The sequence below is a fragment of the Salvelinus fontinalis genome, chromosome 14 (assembly GCF_029448725.1).
Source record: "Salvelinus fontinalis isolate EN_2023a chromosome 14, ASM2944872v1, whole genome shotgun sequence".
Classification (NCBI taxonomy): Eukaryota; Metazoa; Chordata; class Actinopteri; order Salmoniformes; family Salmonidae; genus Salvelinus; species Salvelinus fontinalis.
In genome coordinates, this window is record NC_074678.1 from 44,326,353 (window position 1) to 44,346,899 (window position 20,547).

General features: G+C 43.5%; 1 protein-coding gene across 1 annotated transcript; it reads right to left on the reverse strand.

Annotated features, from left to right (window-relative positions):
• Positions 1-9,551: 9,551 nt before the first annotated feature.
• On the reverse strand, positions 9,552-20,514 carry lsm4 (LSM4 homolog, U6 small nuclear RNA and mRNA degradation associated). The gene is made up of 5 exons (XM_055861971.1): positions 20,410-20,514; positions 18,138-18,179; positions 17,863-17,961; positions 17,413-17,602; positions 9,552-10,234 (listed from the first exon to the last, which is right to left on the reverse strand). Exons 1-5 carry the CDS (start codon positions 20,410-20,412, stop codon positions 10,125-10,127), a joined length of 444 nt encoding a protein of 147 aa, XP_055717946.1. The 5' UTR covers positions 20,413-20,514; the 3' UTR covers positions 9,552-10,124.
• Between the last annotated feature and the right edge of the window lie 33 nt (positions 20,515-20,547).

A 20,547-nucleotide genomic window follows, 5' to 3' on the forward strand; every position in this document is an offset into this window, starting at 1 on the left:
AGGGTAGTTCGATCGGCCCAGGACATCACTGGGGCTAATCTTCCTGCCATCCAGGACCTCTATACCAGGTGGTGTCAGAAGAAGGCCATAAAAATTGTCAAAGACTCCAGCCACCCTAGTCATAGACTGTTCTCTCTGCTACTGCACGGCAAGCGGTACCGGAGCGCCAAGTCTAGGCTTCTAAACAGCTTCTACCCCCAAGCCATAAGCCTCCCGAACACCTAATCAAATGGCTACCCGGACTATTTGCATTCCCCCCCTCCCTTCCCCTCTTTCACACCGCTGCTACTCTGTTATCATCTATGCATAGTCACTTTAATAACTCTACCTTCATGTACATATTACCTCAACTAACCGGTGCCCACAAAAATTTACTCTGTACCGGTACCCCCCTGTAAATACTCTCGCTCTTGTTATTTTACTGCTGCTCTTTAATTACTTGCTACTTGTATTTCTTATTCTTATCTGTATTTTTTTAACTGCATTGTTTGTTAGGGGCTCGTAAGTAAGCATTTCACTGTAAGGTACCTGTTGTATTTTGTGCATGTGACTCATATAATTTGATTTGACTAGGGCTGTGGCGGTCACGAAATTTAGTCGGCTGGTGATTGTCAAACAAATAACTGTCGGTCTCATGGTAACTTACCGTTAATTAACTAACACATTTACCATCTCCTGGCTCCCCTGATGCAGAACATCTACATTTTAAAAAGTCTAATAAATCCATGTAATATAACCTACACCTTCGCAATAAATCCATTATTATTTTAGACAGGTCTAAAGAAGTATGATATGAAGAAAATCGAATTCAGAAGAATAGAATTGCATACTCTGAGTTGTCCTTATGTTAGGCTCTGATCTGGCTATGCCAAATGGCTGTGGGCTACATTAGTTAATTTAGCAGACAAGATTTGCTTAGAATTCCTTGGGATTATTTTATATAATCTTTTTAGTATGAAGAATACAATTGAACAAAGCTGAATAAAATAGAAAGGCGATTTACTCCAAACAATTTGAGAGTGCGCAATTCTGTGTTAACAAAGATATAGGAATTCCTATATGCTTAATTTAGAGTTATTATTGTAACTTTAGTTGTTCTACAAACATTGATCTATATGTTTTGATTTTTAATACATTGTAAGGCTGCATGACGTGACTAAAGATGATTTGAAAAAAGTTGCTTTAAAAAAGGCATGAGCTCTGCTTTGTGTGCTTTATTTGTTGCGCAGGACATACACTCTACATCAGTCACTCATTCACAATTTCACGGCAGCATCCCCTTTGTGTGGCTGTAATGCACCCTAAAACAAAATATGTGCCTTTTGTGGCCAGTGGCCGTTGTGCCCTTCTCCCTGAGTGCTGCTCGCTCAGAATCACCTCTCAATCACATGACTCTCCATCACGTGATCGGGTCTTTTCACAGGCTACAAGTGAAGACAGACAAATAGGGGACGCAACTGCGTGCATCCTTATCTAATTCTGAGGTGCATATTGAAGATGTTGGAAGAACTGTCCACATTTACTTAGTCAGCCAACAAGATGAGTAGGCCAAATGAACAGCAAAAGCACTAGCCTATGTCAATCTACTATCCCCCATAGTACAAAAGTCAACCTATTCTATTCGAGAAATAAATATTCCAAACATAGTCTGGGACAGTTGTGGGATGCGATAGATCCCGAATTAATACAACCACTAGCATCAAATAAAACTTTTTTACACAGTGTGGCTGACGCAGCAGATCAGAACGTTTACTTAAAATGTTGACAAACTATTAGTCTATTTCTTCACATTATAAGCGCAGCAATGGGCACATGGTAGTAGGCTAGGCGTGAATGTTCCATTAGCAGGAAAACACCATTCTCAAAAGTGGCGCAACGCAATTATGAATGTAATGCTTTTATTATAAAAGGTGCAATTTTATGGTGAAAATAATCTTCCCCAAACTTGAAACTCATGCGCTGCTTGTGTATGCCAGTTAGGCTCTAAACCCCTTGTTAAGCGGATTAATATGCTTAAATTTTAAGAAGTTATCAAAACATATAGGGCTAGGCTAATTTGAAAATGAGCCAAAAATAAATAAATAAAAAGGCTTTGTTTCTTATGCTGGGCATCATTCACAAGTGATAGGCTAATATTGTCACCCATCAGACTACTCTTGATTTAATCGTCTTTGCATATACTAAATAATATATGTGTGAAATTTGTTTTGATTTAGAATGGACATTTATCATGCACCTTTATCGAAACAGGGGCAGCAGGAAAAAAAATACATGTCATCTATGCAGTTAAATAGCGAATGGAGGACACTTTTTCCGTGGTTCATTTTCATGCCAGCCAGGTAGGCTATACTCCTGTTGTAAATAAGTAATGTGCTTAATATTAGGAAAGTTGAGAAATAAATATAGTAGGCCTAGCCTATAGAAAGCTGATGGGATCCTCTTTTTAGTAGAGGCCATCACTCTGTTTTCTCATGTAATTGCATAGCCTATAGAAATGTTGTGCAACATGAGCTCATGGGATCTCATGAAGTGTTTGATTAGATTTTCGATTACATTTGCATTGATGTCAGGGTGATTAGAGGGACAATAGTGTTGAGTACCAGGCAGTTAGCACGTTTGGTAGGCTACTAATGAGACCAGCAGCAGCATCAGAGCTTGGAGAAGCCTAATTACCATGACCGAACGGTCATGTGGAATTTGACTGCCTTCATCACTCGTGACCGCCGGTGTGACAGTAATATGGTAACCTCAACAGCTCTAGCCACCACCATGCTTCATCATAGGGATGGTTTAGGCCAGGTGATACGCCTGGTTTCCTCCAAACGTGACTCTTGGCATTCAGGCCAAATAGTTCAATCTTGGTTTCATCAGACCAGAGAATCTTGTTTCTCATGGTCTGAGAGTCCTTTAGGCAAACTCCAAACGGGCTGTCATGTGCCTTTTACTGAGGAGTTGCTTCAGTCTCTCCACTCCACCATAAAGCCTGATTGGTGGAGTGCTGCAGAGATGGTTTTCCTTCTGGGAGGTTCTCCCATTGCCACAGAGGAACTCTAGAGCTCTGTCAGAGTGACCATCGGGTTCTTGGTCTCCTCCCTGACCAAGGCCCTTCTCCCCCGACTGCTCAGTTTGGCCGGGAGGCCAGCTCTAGGAAGAGTCTTGGTGGTTCCAAACTTCTTCAATGCTGCAAAACTTTTTTGGTAGCCTTTCACAGATCTGTGCCTCGACAAAATCCGGTCTCGGAGCTCTACGGACAATTCCTTCGACCTCGTGGCTTGGTTTTTGCTCTGACATGCACTGTCAGCTGTGGAACCTTACATAGACAGGTGTGCCTTTCCAAAACATGTCCAATAAATTGAATTCACCACAGGTGGACTCCAGTCAAGTTGTAGAAACATCTCAAGGATGAACAATGGAAACAGGATGCACCGGAGCTCAATTTCGAGCCTCATTGCAAAGGGTCTGAATACTTATGTAAATAAGGTTTTAAAAAAATTATAAAATGTATTACATTTGGAAAAATGTATTAAAAACCTGTTTTCGCTTTGTCACTATGGGGTATTGTGTGTATATTGATAAAAGTTCAAATGTTCCTCATCAATTTTAGAATAAGGCTGTATTGTAACAAAATGTGGAAAAAGTGAACAGGTCTGAATACTTTCCGAAGGCACCTTATTTCAGAGGTAGGGAAACCATCTCCTCATAATTTCCAGCAACCCATTGTCAAAAAACACTTATGCATTTTACATTTTACATTGAAGCTGGCTTTTCATGCAAATGAAGGTGAGGTTTGAGTTCTTTTTGGGGGTTTCGTATGGTTACTGAAACTAATACAGATGTTCCATTTCAATTCATTAGAAACAGCCACAATACTTGCAACACTACAGTAATAAAACTCATGGAACAGCATCCTAAATCAGTCAGCATCATGTGATAGTTATAATTCATGAAGTTAAATATGTTAAATCACGGCTTGCTTTGCTAGCTAAACCCCTTGCTCTGGCCAAATGCTACGCCACGCCACAGACATCAGTTTCTTTTCCGCAATAGAGCCCCACAGTGGAGGTGTCATAATACCCATAAAACCTAGCTGTTACAATCATTTTTCCACCATTCATTTTATCCTCTCAATTTTTTGGAAAAAGCTGTTGCGCGGCAACTCACTACCTTCCTGAAGAAAAACAATGTATACGAAACGCTTCAGTCTGGTTTTAAACTCCATCATAGCACTGAGACTGCACCCATGAAGGTGGTAGATTACCTTTTAATGGCGTCAGACCAAGGCTCTGCATCTGTCCTCGTGCTCCTAGACCTTAGTGCTGCTTTTGATACCCTCGATAACCACATTCTTTTGCAGAGATTGGAAACTCAAATTGGTCTACATGGACAAGATCTTGCCTGGTTTAGATCTTATCTGTCGGAAAGATATCAGTTTGTCTCTGGATGGTTTGTCCTTAGACAAATCAACTGTACATTTTGGTGTTCCCAAAGGTTCCGTTTTAGGACCACTATTTTACACAGTCAACTGCATATATTTTCAGCAAACTTAACATGTGTAAATATTAGTATGAACATAAGATTCAACAACTGAGACAAACTGAACAAGTTCTACAGACATGTGACTAACAGAAATGGAATATGTGTCCCTGAACAAAGGGGGGGGGGGGGGGGGGGGGGCAAAATCAAACGCAACAGTCAGTATCTGGTGTGGCCACCAGCTGCATTAAGTACTGCAGTGCATCTCCTCATGGACTGCACCAGATTTGCCAGTTCTTGCTGTGAGATGTTACCCTACTCTTCCACCAAGGCACCTGCAAGTTCCCGGACATTTCTGGGGGGAATGGTCCTAGCCCTCACCCTCCGATCCAACCGGTCCCAGACGTGCTCAATGGGAATGAGATCCGGGCTCTTCGCTGGCCATGGCAGAACACTGACATTCCTGTCTTGCAGGAAATCACGCACAGAACGAGCAGTATGGCTGGTGGCATTGTCATGCTGGAGGGTCATGTCGGATGAGCCTGCAGGAAGGGCACCACATAAGGGAGGATGTCTTCCCTGTAACTCACAGCGTTGAGATTGCCTGCAATGACAACAAGCTCAGTCCGATGATGCTGTGACACACCGCACCAGACCATGACGGAGCCTCACCTCCAAAATCGATCCCATTCCAGAGTACAGGCCTCAGTGTAACGCAAATTCCTTCAATGATACACGTGAAACCGACCATCACCCCTAGTGAGACAAAACCGTGAAACGTCAGTGAAAAACACTTTCTTTTTGCCAGTGCTGTCTGGTCCATAGATGGTGGGTTTGTGCCCATAGGCAACATTTTTACCAGTCATGTCTGGTGAGGACCTGCCGTACACCAGGCCTACAAGCCCTCAGTCCAGCCTCTCTCAGCCTATTGCGGACAGATTGTGAGTTCCTGGTGTAACTCGGGCAGTTGTTGTTGCCATCCTGTACCTGTCCCGCAGGTGTGATATTCGGATGTACCAATCTTGTGCAGGTGTTGTTACATGTGGTATGCCACTGCGAGGACAATCATCTGTCCGTCATGTCTCCCTGTAGCGCTGTCTTAGGCGTCTCACAGTACGGAATTGCAATTTATTGCCCTGGCCACATCTGCAGTCCTCATGCCTCCTTGCAGCATGCCTAAGGCACGTTCACGCAACTGAGCAGGGACCCTGGGCATATTTCTTTTGGTGTTTTTCCAGAGTCAGTAGAAAGGCCTCTTTAGTGTCCTAAGTTTTCATAACTGTGACCTTAATTGCATACCGTCTGTAAGCTGTTAGTGTCTTAACGACCGTTCCACTGGTGCGTGTTCATTAATTGTTTATGGTTCATTGAACAAGCATGGGAAACAGTGTTTAAACCCTTTACAATGAAGATCTGTGAAGTTATTTGGATTTTTACGAATTATCTTTGAAAGACAGGGTCCTGAAAAGGGGATGTTTCTTTTTTTGCAGAGTTTATTTTACCTCTTGGTGATGCCATTCGGGAAACATAATGTTAACTTTCACTACTATGCGGACGATATACAGCTGTACATTTTGATTAAACATGGTGAAGTCGGGGCCTCCCAGGTGGCGCAGTGGTCTAGGGCACTGCATCGCAGTGCTAACTGCGCCACCAGAGTCTCTGGGTTCGCCCCCAGGCTCTGTCGCAGCCGGCCGCGACCGGGAGGTCCGTGGGGCGACGCACAATTGGGCTAGCGTCGTCCGGGTTAGGGAGGGTTTGGCCGGTAGGGATTTTCCTTGTCTCATCGCGCTCCAGCGACTCCTGTGGCGGGCTGGGCGCAGTGCGCGCTAACCAAGGGGGCCAGGTGCACGGTGTTTCCTCCGACACATTGGTGCGGCTGGCTTCCGGGTTGGAGGCGCGCTGTGTTAAAGAAGCAGTACGGCTTGGTTGGGTTGTGCCTCGGAGGACGCATGGCTTTCGATCTTCGTCTCTCCCGAGCTCGTACGGGAGTTGTAGCGATGAGACAAGATAGTAATTACTAGCGATTGGATACCACGAAAATTGGGGAGAAAAGGGGGATAAAATTAAAATTAAAATTAAAAATTAAAAAACATGGTGAAGCCCAAAAATTGCCCTCCCTGGAAACCTGTGTTTCAGACATAAGGAAGTGGATGGCGTCAAATGTTTTACTTTTAAACTCAGACAAAACAGAGATGCTAGTTTTAGGTCCCAAGAAACAAAAGAGATCTTCTGTTGGATCTGACAATTAATCTTGATGGTTGTACAGTCGTCTCAAATAAAACTGAAGGACCTCTGCGTAACTCTGGACCCTGATCTCTCTTTTGACAAACATATCAAGACTATTTAAAAGGACAGCTTTTTTCCCCATCTACGTAACATTGCAAAAATCTGAAGCTTTCTGTCCAAAAATGATGCATAAAAATGTATCCATTATTTTGTCATTTCTAGATTAGACTACGGCATTGCTCTACTTTCCGGTTACCCGGATAAAGCACCAACTTCAGTTAGTGCTAAACACGGCTGCTAGAATCTTGACTAGAACCAAAAAATTTGATCATATTACTCCAATGCTAGCCTCTCTACACTGGCTTCCTGTTAAGGCTAGGGATGATTTCAAGGTTTTACTGCTAACCTACAAAGCAATACATGGGTTTGCTCCTACCCATCTTTCCAATTTGGTCCTGCCGTACATACCTACATGTACGCTACGGTCACAAGACGCAGGCCTCCTTACTGTCCCTACCATTTCTAAGCAAACAGCTGGAGACTGGGCTTTCTCCTATAGAGCTCCATGAACGGAAAGGCACTGGAGCAACGAACCGCCCTTGCTGTCTCTGCCTGGCTGGTTTCCCTCTCTCCACTCGGATTCTCTGCCTCTAACCCTATTAAGGAGGCTGAGTCACTGGCTTACTGGTGCTCTTCCCTGCCGTCCCTAGCAGGGGTGCGTCACTTGAGTGGGTTGAGTCACTGACGTGATCTTCCTGTCCGGGTTGTCGCCGTGGGGGAGATCTTCGCGGGCTATACTCGGCCTTGTCTCAGGGTAGTAAGTTGGTGGTTGGAGATATCCCTCTAGTGGTGTGGGGGCTGTGCTTTGACAAAGTGGGTGGGGTTATATCCTGCCTGTTTGGCCCTGTCCGGGGGTATCGTCGGACAGGGCCACAGTGTCTCCTGACACTTCCTGTCTCAGCCTCCAGTAATTATGCTGCAATAGTTGTGTGTCAGTGGGCTAGGACCAGTCTGTTATATTTGGAGTCTTTCTCCTGTCTTATCCGGTGTCCTGTGTGAATTCAAGTATTCTCCCTCTCCCTGAGCCCATGCCTCAGGATTAACTGGCCTGATGACTCCTTGCTGTCCCCAGTTCACCTGGTCGTGCTGCCGCTCCAGTTTCAACTGTTCTGCCTGCGGCTATGGAACCCTGACCTGTTCACCGGACGTGCTACCTTATCCCGGACCTGCTGTTTTCGACTCTCTCTCTCTACCGCACCTGTTGTCTCGAACTCTGAATGATCGGCTATGAAAAGCCAACTGACATTTACTCCTGAGGTGCTGACCCGTTGCACCCTCTACAACCACTGTGATTTTTATTATTATTTGACCCTGCTGGTCATCTATGAACATTTGAACATCTTGGCAATGTACTGTTATAATCTCCACCCGGCACAGCCAGAAGAGGACTGGCCACCCCTCAGAGCCTGGTTCCTCCCTAGGTTTCTTTCTAGGTTCCTGCCTTTCTAGGGAGTTTTTCCTAGCCACTGTGCTTCTACATCTGCGTTGCTTGCTGTTTGGGGTTTTAGGCTGGGTTTCTGTATGGCACTTTCTAACGTCGGCTGATGTAAAAAGGGCTTCATAAATACATTTGATTTTAGAAACACTTAAAATAAGGTCTGCGTTTTGTATAGGCTTACGCTCGCGTGATGTTTTGATAGCCATGCAAATCTCTCTCGGACAAGGTGACTTTAATATATTCGGAAATATTTACTCTCAGATTTGAAAATGCTAATTAGCATCAAAGTAGACATCATGCAAAACTACAAATCCCTGCAAATCATCTCTGGCAGACACCTTTGCTAACAGGTATTGTGTCAATTTAAAACTTGCACAAGGCAGTTCACAGAATTGTCCATTTAAATACATTTTGTCAATTTATTAATTACTACATTTTGCTAACATTCTATAGTTAATCCAGAGATTCTTACCTTTGCCTCGATTAGGCAGTCTCGTCCAGATCATCATGTAATTTGTAGTTCTTTATGATAACCACATTAGCATTTCATTTTTGGAGGGTAAAACAGGAAAATATATTGATAGAAGTCACCTTCTCCTAGAAAGATTTATAGGGTTATCAAAACGTCACGGTAAGCCTACACAGCCCTTATTTTAAATGTTTCTAAAATCACCTAATGGAAAAACTATTTGAACGATTTCCCTGTTGGACCGCTAGGTTTTATTGGTATTATGACTCATACTGTGGTACTCTACGAATGTGGATCTAAGTACCTTGCAGATGATTTCTAGAACGCAAACACATTCTAACCGTTCTGATTGGTAACAGAAACCGGTTGGGCCAGAGCCAGAACACACGTGGGTAAAGCGGCGTTTTGAAAATCAGTCATTTGCATTGATACTCTGATTGGTTAGAGATGATCCAATCGCTAAGGACTTTGTTTTGTACAACACCCCTCATTTTGACGTCACCACAAACGACTTCAACGATGGCAGTCTCAGATTGACGCATGCAACGAACTTAGAGCAGTGGAAGAATTCAGTTTAAGTCGTCACGCAAAATCTTGGCTGCATTATTGCCGATTCAGTAGCTCTGTGATTGAGGTTGTGCTTTAGGGGGTTAGAGGGTTACACCAGCTTTGTTATATGCACGCCTTATTGTTTGTTGACCAACGACTGCTTATTTTACAGCTAGTTATACAAGAACATAAACCTAATATGCAAATTGTGTTTTGTCACTTTAGGAGATAAGTGAGCATGAGTGTAACAAAAGGCTTTTTAATTCTGTATGTAGACCAATTCAAACAGATCTGAATTCGTTTTTTCTTCTTTCATATATAAAGTACAGTGTATAACATAAAATTGTTTATTCTCATATAAGTAAATTACAAAGTTATTTTCTTGGGTTACAAAATGCAAATAAAATTCAAAAAGTATAACATTTAGAAACACCCAATTGGGACTCTAACCAACTAGGTATTTTTCGCTCATATACCCCAATCAACTTAAGTTTTCAAATTCCAAGGGCATAAAATGTGCTTTAAGTTGAAAACAATTGGATATACATTAAAAACAATTAGGTAGAATCAGTTGAATGTAAATGTCTCCAGGCACAATAAAAACAAACTTCTGGACGATAATTATACGTTTTTGATGGTGGCCTAAAATGATAACTTAACAAAAACTAAGTAGGGGAAAAGAAAATTGTTGATAAAACAAAACCCTGCATTTTCTGACCTGAACGGACTATTCATAGTTCTCACAGTGGAGTTCAAACTCACACAACACGCATAGCTAGAAACAAAGCACAGAGGGAGCAGTAATGGCCATTATACAAGACATTGTGTGAGATGATCTCCACTGAGTTGTTATTCTGTGAAAACTACACTCTCTCTTACGTCTGACCTGTCTGTCTGTCCCTCTCCTCAGTGCTGGTTCTTGACTCCCTGAGGTTTGCCACCACCAGGCTTCTTCTCCTGCTGCTGCTGGCCTCTGCCCACTCCTGGCATACCCCGGCCACGGCCTCCAAATACACCTAAACATTGAGCAGAGACATACAGCATGACCAAAGTTAAGCCACATTAGGAGCACCAGAAAATAATGATTGACAAACAGCTTATCATTGGGCAAATATAATTTCTAGGTACTTTTGAAGCATACACTGTGCCCTAGAAACATTTATTTTTTAACTAAGCAAGTCAGTTAAGAACAAATTCTTAATTACAATGATGGCCTAGGAACAGTGGTTTAACTGCCTTGTTCAGGGGCAGAACGACAGACTTTTACCTTGTCAGCTCAGGGATTCGATCTAGCGATCTAGCGGTATACGAGTTAGCCAGCTGACTTGCATAAGTGTTAATTTTTTTAAAGATGCGCTTAAAAAAAAATGGCATGGTCTCATTAACTAAACAACCAAAAACACAAACATAAGTTTAGCTTACTTAAATGAATCAGAAAATCTTGTTATTTCTGGCTGTTTATCAAAGCTAGCTGGCCATTGATCCTGCTTTGTAGTATACCCCTCAGGTTGTTAGCTAGCTAGCCAATGCAGTAACATGACTGAACAAAGTGTAAACAAATGGTTCAAGGCCTGCGAGTAGTTTTATAACAGCCAACTGGTTAATAAATATAAAATTCTTTCACGTCTATCCGCTATAGGAGGACAAAAATGTTGTGCCAAGCCAGATCTTTAGAATTTTTGTAGCTAGAAACAAGCCGTTTTTGTTGTAGCAATTGTGCAACCATGACGCTAACGGATCAGCGCTCACTTTTTTTTTTCTCTCTAGGGCACTCGGAAACAAATGGTACAGCGAAGCCTAATCATTACAACAATTATCTGGGAGAATTTTTAAAATATATTTTTTAAATAGGCGCACTGGTGCTCCTAAATTAAAATTCCAGGTTGCACAGCAAAATATTTGGGAGCATATGCGAGAGCATGACACAAACCATTTCACCTAAGACTAGAGTGATTTCATACAAAACTATAATTTTTTTAAAAGACAATGATTTCGGGGATTTTCACAAAATGCAATTCATAGAATGAGATCCCACTCGGAAACGTTGATGTGCCCATAGAGCAGCAGTAAACAAAATGTATTTGTCACATGCTTCGTAAACAACAGGCGTAGAACAGTGAAATTATTACATACAGCCCTTAACAACAATGCAGTCAAAAAAATAGCCTTTAAAGACAAACACAAGGAATAAATACAAAATGATTAACGACATCTTGGCATATATATATATATATATATATATATGACACATATACACACAGTACCAGTCAAAAGCTTGGACAAATCTACTCATTCAAGGGTTTTTCTTTATTTTTACTATTTGCTAATAGTGAAGACATCAAAAATATAACACATATGGAACCCTGTAGTAACCAAAAAAGTGTTAAACAAATCAAAATCACCCTTTGCCTTGACAGCTTTGCACACTCTAGACATTCTCTCAACCAGCTTCACCTGGAATGCTTTTCCAACAGTCTTGAAGGAGTTCCCACACATGCTGAGCACTTGTTGGCTGCTTTTCCTTCACTCTGCAGTTCAACTCATCCCAAACCATCTCAATTGGGTTGAGGTCAGGTGATTGAGAGGCCAGGTCATCTGATGCAGCACTCCATCACTCTCCTTCTTGGACAAATAGCCCTTACACAGCCTGGAGGTGTGTTTTGGGTCATTGTCTTGTTGAAAAACAAATGGTAGTCCCACTAAGCGCAAACCAGATGGGATGGCCGATCGCTGCAGAATGCCGTGGTAGCCATGCTGGTTAAGTGTGCCTTGAATTCTAAATAAATCACAGACAGTGTCACCAGCAAAGCACCCCCACACCACCACCTCCATGCTTCACGGTGGGAACCACACGTGGAGATCTGTTCACCTACTCTGCGTCTCACGGTTGGAACCAAAGTCTCTTCTCATTGGTATCCTTTAGTAGTGGTTTCCTTGCAGCAATTCAAATCAAATCAAATCTAATTTTATTAGTCACATACACATGGTTAGCAGATGTTAATGCGAGTGTAGCGAAATGCTTGTGCTTCTAGTTCCGACAATGCAGTAATAACAACAAGTAATCTAACCTAACAATTCCACAACTACTACCTTATACACGCAAGTGTAAAGGGATAAAGAATATGTACATAAAGATATATGAATGAGTGATGGTACAGAACGGCATAGGCAAGATGCAGTATATGGTATAGAGTACGGTATATATATATGAGATGAGTACTGTAGGGTATGTAAACATAAAGTGGCATAGTTTAAAGTGGCTAGTGGTACATGTATTACATAAAGATGGCAAGATGCAGTAGATGATATAGAGTACAGTATATACATATACATATGAGATGGGTAATGTAGGGTATGTAAACATTATATTAAGTGGCATTGTTTAAAGTGGCTAGTGGTACATTTTTACATAATTTCCATCAATTCCCATTTTTAAAGTGGCTGGAGTTGAGTCAGTATGTTGGCAGCGGCCGCTAAATGTTAGTGGTGGCTGTTTAACAGTCTGATGGCCTTGAGATAGAAGCTGTTTTTCAGTCTCTCGGTCCCTGCTTTGATGCACCTGTACTGACCTCGCCTTCTGGATGATAGCGGGGTGAACAGGCAGTGGCTTGGGTGGTTGTTGTCCTTGATGATCTTTATGGCCTTCCTGTGACATCGGGTGGTGTAGGTGTCCTGGAGGGCAGGTAGTTTGCCCCCGGTGATGCATTCTGCAGACCTCACTACCCTCTGGAGAGCCTTACGGTTGTGGGCGGAGCAGTTGCCGTACCAGGCGGTGATACAGCCCGACAGGATGCTCTCGATTGTGCATCTGTAGAAGTTTGTGAGTGCTTTTGGTGACAAGCCAAATTTCTTCAGCCTCCTGAGGTTGAAGAGGCGCTGCTGCGCCTTCTTCACAACGCTGTCTGTGTGGGTGGACCAATTCAGTTTGTCCGTGATGTGTACACCGAGGAACTTAAAACTTTCCACCTTCTCCACTACTGACCCGTCGATGTGCTGTTTCCTGAAGTCCACAATCATCTCCTTTGTTTTGTTGACATTGAGTGTGAGGTTATTTTCCTGACACCACACTCCGAGGGCCCTCACCTCCTCCCTGTAGGCCGTCTCGTAGTTGTTGGTAATCAAGCCTACCACTGTAGTGTCATCCGCAAACTTGATGATTGAGTTGGAGGCGTGCATGGCCACGCAGTCGTGGGTGAACAGGGAGTACAGGAGAGGGCTCAGAACGCACCCTTGTGGGGCCCCAGTGTTGAGGATCAGCGGGGTGGAGATGTTGTTACCTACCCTCACCACCTGGGGGCGGCCCGTCAGGAAGTCCAGGACCCAGTTGCACAGGGCGGGGTCGAGACCCAGGGTCTCGAGCTTGATGACGAGTTTGGAGGTTACTATGGTGTTAAATGCTGAGCTGTAGTCGATGAACAGCATTCTCACATTGGTATTCCTCTTGTCCAGATGGGTTAGGGCAGTGTGCAGTGTGGTTGCGATTGCGTCGTCTGTGGACCTATTGGATCGGTAAGCAAATTGGAGTGGGTCTAGGGTGTCCGGTAGGGTGGAGGTGATATGGTCCTTGACTAGTCTCTCAAAGCACTTCATGATGACGGAAGTGAGTGCTACGGGGCGGTAGTCGTTTAGCTCAGTTACCTTAGCTTTCTTGGGAACAGGAACAATGGTGGCCCTCTTGAAGCATGTGGGAACAGCAGACTGGGATAAGGATTGATTGAATATGTCCGTAAACACACCAGCCAGCTGGTCTGCGCATGCTCTGAGGACGCGGCTGGGAATGCCGTCTGGGCCTGCAGCCTTGCGAGGGTTAACACGTTTAAATGTTTTACTCACCTCGGCTGCAGTGAAGGAGAGCCCGCAGGTTTTGGTAGCGGGCCGTGTCAGTGGCACTGTATTGTCCTCAAAGCGGGCAAAAAAGTTATTTAGCCTGTCTGGGAGCAAGACATCCTGGTCCGCGACGGGGCTGGTTTTCTTTTTGTAATCCGTGATAGACTGTAGACCCTGCCACATACCTCTTGTGTCTGAGCTGTTGAACTGCGACTCTATTTTGTCTCTGTACTGGGACTTAGCCTGTTTGATAGCCTTGCGGAGAGAATAGCTACACTGTGTGTATTCGGTCATGTTTCCGGTCACCTTGCCCTGGTTAAAAGCAGTGGTTCGCGCTTTCAGTTTCACGCGAATGCTGCCGTCAATCCACGGTTTCTGGTTTGGGAATGTTTTAATCGTTGCTGTGGGTACGACATTGTCAATGCACTTCCTAATGAACTCGCTCACCGAATCAGCATATTCTTCAATGTTGTTGTTGGACGCAATGCGGAACATATTCCAATCCGCGTGATCGAAGCAGTCTTGAAGCGTGGAATCAGATTGGTCGGACCAGCGTTGAACAGACCTGAGCGCGGGAGCTTGTTGTTTTAGTTTCTGTTTGTAGGCTGGAATCAACAAAATGGAGTCGTGGTCAGCTTTTCCGAAAGGAGGGCGGGGGAGGGCCTTATATGCGTCACAGAAGTTAGTATAACAATGATCCAGGGTTTTACCAGCCCTGGTAGCACAATCGATATGCTGATAGAATTTAGGGAGTTTTGTTTTTAGATTAGCCTTGTTAAAATCCCCAGCTACGATGAATGCAGCCTTAGGGTGTGTGGTTTCCAGTTTACAAAGAGTCAGATAGAGTTCGTTCAGGGCCATCGATGTGTCTGCTTGGGGGGGAATATATACGGCTGTGATTATGATCGAAGAGAATTCCCTTGGTAGATAATGCGGTCGACATTTGATTGTGAGGAGTTCTAGATCAGGTGAACAGAATGACTTGAGTTCCTGTGTGTTGTTATGATGATCACACCACGTCTCGTTAATCATAAGGCATACCCCCCCGCCCCTCTTCTTACCAGAAAGATGTTTGTTTCTGTCGGCGCGATGCGTGAAGAAACCAGCTGGCTGCACCGACTCCGTTAGCGTCTCTTGAGTTAGCCATGTTTCCGTGAAGCAGAGCACGTTGCAATCCCTGATGTCTCTCTGGAATGTTACCCGTGCTCGGATTTCATCAACCTTATTGTCAAGAGACTGGACATTGGCGAGTAGTATGCTAGGGAGTGGAGCGCGATGTGCCCGTCTCCGAAGCCTGACCAGGAGACCGCTACGTTTGCCCCTTTTACGGCGTCGCGTAGGGTTGCCGGCTGGGATCAGATCCATTGTATTGGGTGGAAGGCAAAACACTGGATCCGTTTCGGGAAAGTCATATTCCTGGTAGGAACGATGGTTAGTTGACGTTAATCGTATATTCAGTAGTTCCTCCCGACTGTATGTAATGAAACCTAAGATCACCTGGGGTACCAATGTAAGAAATAACACATAAAAAAACAAAATACTGCATATTTTCCAAGGAACGCGAAGCGAGGCGGCCATCTCGGTCGGCGCCGGAACTGTGTGAGATGACCACGAAGGCCTGATTGACGCAGTCTCCTCTGAACACTTGATGTTGAGATGTGTCTGTCAAATATATTTTGATTTGTTTAAACACTTTTTTTGCGTACTACATGATTCCATAGTTGATGTCTTCACCATTATTCTACAATGTAGAAAATAGTCAAAATAAAGAAAAACCCTGGAATGAGTTGGTGTCCACACATTTGAATGGTACACTAATATATATAAGTTTACAATAGTAATTTACAATTTTAACAATGCCTGCACTGTAAGTGACATACACACACACAACCGTTCAAAAGTTTGGGGTCACTTACAGTTCAGGCACCGTTAATATTGTAAATGACTATTGTAGCTGAAAACAGCTGATTTTTAATGGAATATCTACATAGGCGTACAGAGGTTCATCATCAGCAACCATCACTCCTGTGTTCCAATGGCACGTTGCGTTAGCTAATCCAAGTTTATAATTTTAAAAGGCTAATTGATCATTAGAAAACCAGCACAGCTGAAAACTGCTGTGCTGATTAAAGAAACAAAACTGACCTTCTTTAGACTAGTTGAGTATCTGGAGCATCAGCATTTGTGGGTTCGATTACAGGCTCAAAAAGGCCAGAAACAAAGACTTTCTTCTGAAACTCGTCATTGTATTCTTGTTCTGAGAAATTAAGGCTATTCCATGCGAGAAATTGCCAAGAAACTGTAGATCTCGTACAATGCTGTGTACTACTCCCTTCACAGAACAGTGCAAACTGGCCTTAACCAGAATAGAAAGATGAGTGGGAGGCCCCGGTGCACAACTGAGCAAGAGGACAAGTACATTAGAGTGTCTAGTTTGAGAAACAGACGTCTCACAAGTCCTCAACTGGCAGCTTCATTAAATAGTTCCCACAAAACACCAGTCTCAACGTCAACAGTGAAGAGGCGACTCCAGGATGCTGGCCTTCTAGTATAAATAAAACAACTTTTTTGGGGGGGGGGGGGGGGTATTGGAAATCATACCGTCGGTATTTCGAAATACACCAGTATATTGCCCAAGCCTAGCTGTATGAGAATTGAGGTGGGTCAGGGTGTCTGGGATGATGGTGTTGATGTGAGCCATTACCAGCCTTTCAATGCATTTCATGGCTACTGATGTGACTGCTACCGGGGGGGGGTTATTTAGACAGGTTACCTTGGTATTCTTGGGTACAGGGTCTGCTTGAAACATGTACAGATGTAGTAAACTCCTCAATGTTGAGGGTAGGCAACTAGATTCAGTCGTGGGACGATTTTTGTGGAGGCAGATGGTTGGTGGGCCCCCCCAAAAAAGGCTGCCTCTGACCCCTGCCTTAGAGTATACTTTGTTCAATAATACATACACAAAATTCACCAAATCAAACACGGAATTTTCTATATTTCTGTTTATATTTTTTGCTTTGTAACACCTACAGATGAAACATTATGGACTCTTAAAGGGGGCCTGGGTAAGGCCACAATGTTAATTCAATTATGCGTTTCGATACATATGTTAACAATCCTTCTGCCAAAGGACCATTCTATGGATTACATTGAACATTTTTGAAAATCCCCAATATCATGGCCTTTTTTTGGTCCTGGTTTCGTATGGAATCACTCAATAATGAAAAGAAAATAATGAAAATAATGAAAAAAATATAGACACTGTGTTTACTTAGCTCATAAATATAAGTCCCAATTGCGTCACACTACCAGCACCTCAACCAAATGTTACCCATTTGCCTCCACAGAAAGAGAGGTTCCATCTTACCTCTACCCGCTCCTGCTCCTCCCCCTCGGCCCTTGCCCTGCTGTTTGTTCTGCTGCATGCCTCCTCGCCCGCGGCCCTTGGACACCACCTCCTCCTTTACCATGTCGATGATTTCATCTGGGATACGCAGGTACTTTATGGTGCTTCCTCTGATGTAACACTCGGGCATCCTCCAAAATTTATCTCCATCCTAAACGATAGGAGTGAATGGGATTAGGGGAGAATTTCAGCATTAGTTTTAGTAGAAGCACTCTTAAAAGCTGAATCTTTTGACTGTCAGTAGTGCCATCTTGTGGCTAGACATGGACATTTTTCTGATAGCTGATTTGTGAAAAAGACAGCCATGTAGCCTCTTCATTCGTGGCTGTCACGTAAGCAACCATATACATATTTCAGATCAGTGGTCACAACTCTTGAGTGTCGACAAGTACTTATAGACAAACCCTTTACCCTTGAGGTGCAGATGACTTCTCGTAAGTTGATATTCATCCAGTTGTCACAACTGACCAAGTGTCCGTTATACGTCTCTCCATTCTTCAACTCCACCAGCTAAGGAGCATAGGGAAGAAGCATGAGTAAGAAATCAAATCGATGTGGATTCATGTTTGTACCACAAAAACCAATGACCACATTTACATGAACAACCGTGAGAAATTCACATGACTCAAGAAACAAAGTAAGAGTAAAATATCACAAAAACTTAGACGAGTTGAATCCATCCTTACCATAGGGTGGTTCTGTGCAGTCTTCAGCAAAGATAGCGGTAGCTGTGAATTTCAATGTTTTTTTAAAGTCATTGCGCATGTTGTCTTGCTCGCTAGCTAACACATGATTAAATTAGCTAGCTAGCTTTGAAAAGGTTTGCTAACTAGCTGGTATGATAGCCAACTATACAGAACAAAAATATAAACGCAACAATTTCAAAGAATTTACTGAGTTAGTTCATATATGGAAACCAGTCAATTAAAAAAAGTCATTAGGCCCTAATCTATGGATTTCACATGACTGGAAATACAGATATGCATCTGTTGGTCCCAGACACCTTTATAAAAAAGGTAGGGGCAACCACCATTTGCCTCATGCAGCGCGGCAGCTCCTTCACAGAGTTGATCAGGCTGTTGATTGTGGCCTGTGGAACGTTGTCCCACTCCTCTTTAATGGCTGTGAAAAGTTGTGGGATATTGGCGGGAACTGGAACACGCTATTGTACACGTCGAACCAGAGCATCCCAAACATGCTCAATTGGTGACATGTCTGGGCAATATGCAGGCCATGAAAGAACTCGGACATTTTCAGCTTCCAGGAATTGTGTACAGTCCCTGTGACACATTAGGTGATGGCGGCGGATGAATGGTACAACAATGGGCCTCAGGATCTCGTCAAGGTATCTCTGTGCATTCAAAATGCCATAGATTTTACATTTACATTTAAGTCATTTAGCAGACGCTCTTATCCAGAGCGACTTACAAATTGGAAAGTTCATACATATTCATCCTGGTCCCCCCGTGGGAATTGAACCCACAACCCTGGCGTTGCAAGCGCCATGCTCTACCAACAGAGCCACACGGGACGGGATAGATAAAATGCAATCGTGTTCTTTGTCTGTAGCTTATGCCTGCCTATACCATAAATCACAACGTTTGCTGATGTCAATGTAACAGTATAGCTTCCGTCCCTCTCCTCGCCCCAACCTGGGCTCGAACCAGGGACCCTCTGCACACATCAACCACAGTCACTAACGAAGCATCGTTACACATCGTGCCACAAAAGCCATGGCCCTTGCAGAGCATGGGGAACAACTACTTCTAGGTCTCAGAGCAAGTGACGTCACCGATTGAAACCACCGCTAACGAGCTAGCCATTTCACATCGGCCACACTCACCCCCCTTTTGACCTCATCCTTTTCCGCAGCAACCAGTGATCCGGGTTAACAGCATCAATGTAACAGTATAGCTTCCGCCCCTCTCCTCGCTCGAACCAGGGACCCTCTGCACACATCAACAACTGACACCCACGAAGCATCATTACACATCCCGCCACAAAAGCTGCAGCCCTTGCAGAGCAAGGGGAACAACTATTTCTAGGTCTCAGAGCGAGTGACGTCACCAATTGAAACGTGGCACCACCACAGGGCACTCTGTTCACAACGTTGACATCAGCAAACAGCTCACTCACACAATGCTATATACGTGGTCTGCAGTTGTGAGGCTGGTTGGACAACCTGCCAAATTCTCTAAAATGACATTTGAGGCAGCTTATAGCAGGGTTTCCCTAACTCAGTCCTGTGTAGTGCTAGGGCAAAAACCAAAATGTGCACCGGGGGGTGGGTAGAAGAGGCACCCCAGGACTATGTTTGGTGGACATTCCTGCAGTCAGCATGCCAATTGCACACTCCCTCAAAACTTGAGACATCTGTGGCATTGTGTTGTGACAAAACTGCACATTTTAGAGTCGCCTTTTTTTGTCCCCAGCACAAGGTGCACCTGTCTAGTGATCATGCTGTTTAATCAGTTTATTGATATGCCACACCTGGATTATCTTGGCAAATGAAAAATTAACACTAACAGGGATGTAAACAAATTTGTGCACAAAATTTGAGAGAAATAAGCTTTTTGTGCTTATTGAACATTTCTGGGATACTTTATTTCAGCTCATGAAACATGGTACCTACACTTTACATGATGCGTTTATATTGTTTGTTTAGTGTAGTTAACTAGCTAGGTCAAATTTGATTTGAAATGCAAACCATGTGTTTAGATACTATAACAATAAACATATGTCAATGTTTTAACTAGATTACTATTATATTTTTAGTTAGCTATTAGCTAGCATTAACACAATGAGTTAACCATTTAGCTACGTTCATGTTACGTTACAGTAGCTAACTATCCAAGCTGCATGGTAAACAAACCAACCACGCGTTTGTGCTCGAGCTATTCCACGGTCCCACACATAACAGTCCTCATTTTACTGTAACCCGATAAAATATATACTTACCATTATAACAGATTATATTACAAACTATCCGGTCAACTGAACGTAATTTCTTTTTGTTTGCTAATGCTAACACCGTTGGACGGAAGTTGTCGCCAAAATGTGTAGCTACCATACGTCATTACGTCAGACTCGCCGAGA

Bases quoted from the DNA above. Each gene is read 5' to 3' on its own strand.
- lsm4 (XM_055861971.1), bottom strand. The intron at 17,962-18,137 runs GTAAGGATGGAT...TATGCTCCTTAG, and splicing joins CTGCACAGAACCACCCTATG to CTGGTGGAGTTGAAGAATGG. The intron at 17,603-17,862 runs GTAAAGGGTTTG...CCTATCGTTTAG, and splicing joins AAGTCATCTGCACCTCAAGG to GATGGAGATAAATTTTGGAG.